We start from the raw sequence: 4842 nt of genomic DNA on the forward strand, positions 1-4842 counted from the left end.
ATGCACCCTCACTCCTTGATGCAAACAGGGATTACGCATAAATGACGAACTTTCATACCACAAGAAGAATTCAGCAGGTAGATGCATATATGTTGATTCTAGATCTGAAATATCTTCGATTTTTTAGAAATCAAGCATTGTTGAAATCAGGCTATTTTGTGTGTTGATGGTATGATGCATGACCGATTGCGCACCTATTACTTACCTGATTGCCAGTAAAGCTCACAGTCGTATATATATATAGGTGTATACTCCATTTTTCATTAGTGACCCAAGTGTATCCATCCATGAGAGTGGCCTATAGGACACCCTGAAGAGTTAGAGGAGGTCGGCCACAGTGCATGACATGCCTGGCTGAGTGTGGAAGCTTACCGGAGTAAGCCGGTGTTGTGATGAGCTGTATCAGGTGCGAAGACACTGCCACTGCATCAACAATCAAAATTCATTGTTCACCAACCGTTTTCTCAATTTGTCTGTCCTTGAGTCTCTCATTGATTTCACTCAAGAAAATTGCTACAGTATACCTCAAGTAACTGAAAGATACCCAGGTAGTCAGATAGCAGAAAAGTCTTATGTGGGAAGTGCAGGAGTGCCACATTTCTGGCTGCATCAAGGAATGCCATTACACTGTACATCTGCAGATGACCCCAGGCCTTTCCTGCTGCTGCACAACCGGCCCACCCTAATCCCGACTGTCTACGATGTGTGCAATTTAAATCTCAAGCCGTGCACGCTCTTCTTACAGCTGCAACACGCAAAACCTACAACATGTGCATACTCTTTGCCTACGACCTGGACACGTTGTTGTTTGACGTGCTGGACAACTCCCAAGGGAAGGGATGCGCTCAAAGCCTTCCCTTTGTGACAGAAGTATTATTTTGTATGTAAAATAAGTATGTAACATCATAAAAAATGGATTATTGTACAGTTATCTCCGTAGTGCACTACATTATTGTACAACTATCTCCGTAGTGTACTATACTTGCACTTTACAGTAGTGCACTTGAGAATCTTGAGCGGCCAGGGGGGGGAGTCGGGGACGGCGCTTGGCGCCAGCTTACCCACGTCTTGAAGTATTTCTACCTGTGACATCGTCTCGTGTGTTTCAAGCTATGTACGATATCGTTACTGTCCGACGCTCGGGGCGCTATCACAGTCTCAAACGCTCTGATTTAGTATCATCTGACGAAGGCAGATAGGCGCTCTGTGTGTGCCTGCAGCTGCTCACCGCGCACCACCAATTGCGCCCATAAGATGATCACTTGCTGGAACTGAGATAAGAACGGTCGCCCCCCTTAGCTTGGGTTTTTTGGTGAGAGCGTTCTGCGAGGAAAGGGAAGATCTGATATATCACTTACATCCAATGTTCTCAGGAGAGCGCTTCTTTGCCTCTCACGACTTCACTAAGCGAGATCTATCGCTCGTCCAGCTCTGAACCGGTACTGTACAGTACTCTTTCCTGCACGGGCTGGCGCAACCATGCTCCCAGTGGAACTTTATCAGTCGCCTGTGTATAGTTAAACGACACGCCCCTAGCTCAATCGGGCAAAAATCACGACCTTTCCATGCTCTGCGTATGCTGCTCAGTGCTGTGCCAAACAGTACTAGCCGATCAGGAAGGCACGCCAAGTTGCCAACGAAGATTTCGCTTGCATTTTACGTTCAACGTCGAAAGCGAACTGTCATGGGTACAAGAGCGTTACCTGTGCAGCAACCTCGCCGGAGCCGAGACTACATATCTCACTTCACGACATCCACCAGCTGAAGTTGAACCTCATTACCAACAACTGAAAGGGCTCGAATCTCGAGCTGAGGGAGGGTTTAGACCGGCGGCCGCTAACATGGGCTTGAACTCTGACAAATGGCTCGAACGCCTGCGCTTCAATGGGATGCTCCTTGCTAGTGTGTCGTATGGTGAGCGAGAGGCTTCATTCCTGCAACGTCCGTTAACTTATTCGCTCCTTAGGCATATTCCTCTTGCTCACAATCCAAGCGTCCATCGCGCTATACCGACAACATGCCAAAATCACGACCACCAACAAGATCCTGCTGGCTTACGTAGCCATCACGTTCGTCCTCGCTACTCTCGGATTCGCTGGGAATGCGAGTTATACGCAGACCGTCTGGGTGGAGGATCGAAACGAGCCTGGTGGACCGCCGCTGCTGCTCGAGTTGGAGTTGGATCATTGGATAAACCAAATGGCGCTCGCCTGGTAAGCGACGGTGGTCCCTGTACGCGTATTGACGGTCACTCATGCTGCGCAGCTACTACGTCATGGAATGGTTTATGGAGGCGCTGTTGGTAAGTGAACCACGACCATCTTCCGGGCAGAGCTATGGAATCAACATGTCGATAGCTCCATCGGTGCTTCATCATCTGGAACCAGCACATCATTGTAGTGTGCACGATGACGACACTCTTTCTCGCTACTATCGGTGAGGGTGACGTGGGATTGATTGTTGAATGTTACTGAACACCGGTCTGCAGCCATGTCTGTTTTGGTCTTGGTGGACTCGAGAGGTACGGTACCGAATTCTTTCATACGACCTCGTGCTAACGAACATTCAGGCGCCATATTCTATAATATCGACGTTCAGCTCGCATATCTGTGCATAGCAGTTGGTATGAACATCCTCTACACGATACTCGTCGGGGGAAGGATCCTCGTCGTACGCAACCAAGTACGGAAGTTCGTGGGCAAAGAGCATGCGGCCTTCCTCACGTCGGCTTTTGCTATGGTCATCGAGTCCGCCGCAATGTACTCCGTGTTGGGCGTGCTATATATTGCCTCTTTCGCGGCACATTCGAACCTATCAAATCTCATCTTCCTAGACATCAGGTGCGCCTTGCCTTCATCGCCGCATTTTCTATCTTCGGTCACTTTCTGATAGATTTCCTTCCCGATAGCCACGTTCAAGTACGTTCGCCGATCCCTCTCCGTGTCGTCTTCATCTCTAACGCCGCCTTTCCAGGGGATTGCGCAGCTCTTGATCATCCTCCGAGTCGCTGAAGGTCGCGCATACACTCGTGAAATAACGAGCCAGTTGCCTCGCATGGAATTCAGCTCAAGGCATACAACGACCGGTTTCGAATCGGAGCCAAGCAACGAGACGTCCACGGTGATGGGCACCATCTCCACGCTGGGTCCCCGTAAAACAAGATCGAATCTCCAAATACGAGACAAGGACGAAGAGTCGCAGGATGAAGGCGCTTCCTCCACATGACATACTATTATGCCTCTCGATGTTCCACGCCTCGACATTTCCTTAAGCTTTCATGCCATATATATCCTAACGACCGTCTTTGCTGTTCATGTGTTTGCAGTGCGCTTTCTTTGCTCCGTGTTTTCTTTGTGTTTTCTTGTATCGAATCAGCGCTATCAGTATCGATATCATTATAATAGAGGACGTCGTCTCTTGCATGTAGTAGAAACATACCCGTGCGCTGTTTGCGAAGCTAGTAAACAAGCCAGGACTGGGCTTTGGTCAACGCCTCATCCCATCCTGCTGCAGACCTCTCCCATACTGCCACGCTCTCGACCTCTTCTTTGCCCAACTTGAGGCCGTTATACAGATGCGGAAACATTCCCTGCTCGTCCAGACGTCAATTGGTATCGCCGATATGTAGACCTGCGGGAGGTTGGGCCTGTACCTCTCCACCCCGAGGACCGCAAACCTCCGCCTTCGGATCTTCCCATCGAATCTTGTCCTCCACGTCGTCGTACTTGATGCGCAAGACGTACACCTTTGGATCGTCCTTGAAGAAGAACTTGAGCGTCCCCGGCACCTGCGGCGCGGTGGAAAGGTGGACGAAGCCGCTCGACTGGTCGATGTCGCTGACGGGGAGGCGTTCGGGAAGGGGTTCAGGGACCGGAGAAGAGGAAGGGACGAGTTTGTATATGTAAGTTGGTTTGACGGAGTCCGCAATCGTCGACATGTGGTGAGTATTGGTAGGATCGCTGGTCAAAGATAATGGAAATCAAGAATCCATTATCCATAGACCCACGAGCTTCAAATCGAAGCGAAGCAGGCCGATTGTTTAATTCCCCCATCTGGTCTATGCCCCTCCACACATATCTCCACACACAAGACTGCATGGTTGTACCGCGCGGATGAAGTCTCGTCCACCGCTACAAGAGGTTGCAACCCGCCGTGGAGTGCCCGCGGCTACCGTCGGTCCACCGGTTGCCTCTCGACGCTACCACTCGCCTCAAGTCGGCCTACGCGAATACAACGCGTTCGAGTTCACCACCAGAATGCTCATTCACGCGGCGACAGTTCGCGTGGACGACCCTAAACCGAGCCACTGCTGGTGACCACCTTTGTCATACAATCTCCGGTACTTGCCTGCAACGCACGGTGCATAAACGACGACAAGTATATTGACATGCCTAGCGCCTTTCCAGCTATGACTGACTCTGCTCTTGTCATACAATCATTGACAACCTGCGTACCCGCGCTTACACGATACCCTACAGCTTGTGTCATATAGTTGCCGGCAGTTGATTACCACACGACCGCAGGGTAGCGTACGTTGCGTCCTTGATTCTGTCATATACACTCAACAATGAATGACTGGATCTGAACGCCCGTGTCATACATGTTACGACCCATGCATCCTCGCCCCTGTTGTACATACCTCGGCAACAATTTCTGTACTCCGCCGCTCCCGCCTCACCCGCGTCGGCCAGTCATACAAATTGCGATAACGCTACTGGATTGCGCCACAGCTCTCATATGGCTCCAGATTGTAATTTACTCGCCGCCCTTCTGTCATACATCGCCCGTGTCATACATGTTGCGACCCACGCACTCTCGCCCCTGTTATACATACCTCGACAA

The 4842-nt window shown here is 50.5% G+C and overlaps 2 protein-coding genes across 2 annotated transcripts; one reads left to right on the forward strand and one right to left on the reverse strand.

Moving 5' to 3' along the window:
- Positions 1 to 1841: 1841 nt before the first annotated feature.
- Positions 1842 to 3225, forward strand: PUNSTDRAFT_42056 (uncharacterized protein; the record flags this gene model as incomplete). The annotated part of the gene is made up of 8 exons (XM_007379945.1): positions 1842 to 1914; positions 1967 to 2213; positions 2266 to 2302; positions 2358 to 2436; positions 2489 to 2521; positions 2570 to 2840; positions 2909 to 2918; positions 2974 to 3225. 8 exons carry the CDS (start codon positions 1842 to 1844, stop codon positions 3223 to 3225), a joined length of 1002 nt encoding a protein of 333 aa, XP_007380007.1.
- Positions 3226 to 3457: 232 nt separating this feature from the next.
- PUNSTDRAFT_110931 (uncharacterized protein) lies at positions 3458 to 3937 on the reverse strand (the record flags this gene model as incomplete). The annotated part of the gene is made up of 2 exons (XM_007379946.1): positions 3458 to 3589; positions 3653 to 3937. 2 exons carry the CDS (start codon positions 3935 to 3937, stop codon positions 3458 to 3460), a joined length of 417 nt encoding a protein of 138 aa, XP_007380008.1.
- Between the last annotated feature and the right edge of the window lie 905 nt (positions 3938 to 4842).

Source organism: Punctularia strigosozonata (assembly GCF_000264995.1).
Source record: "Punctularia strigosozonata HHB-11173 SS5 unplaced genomic scaffold PUNSTscaffold_2, whole genome shotgun sequence".
Lineage (NCBI taxonomy): Eukaryota > Fungi > Basidiomycota > Agaricomycetes > Corticiales > Punctulariaceae > Punctularia > Punctularia strigosozonata.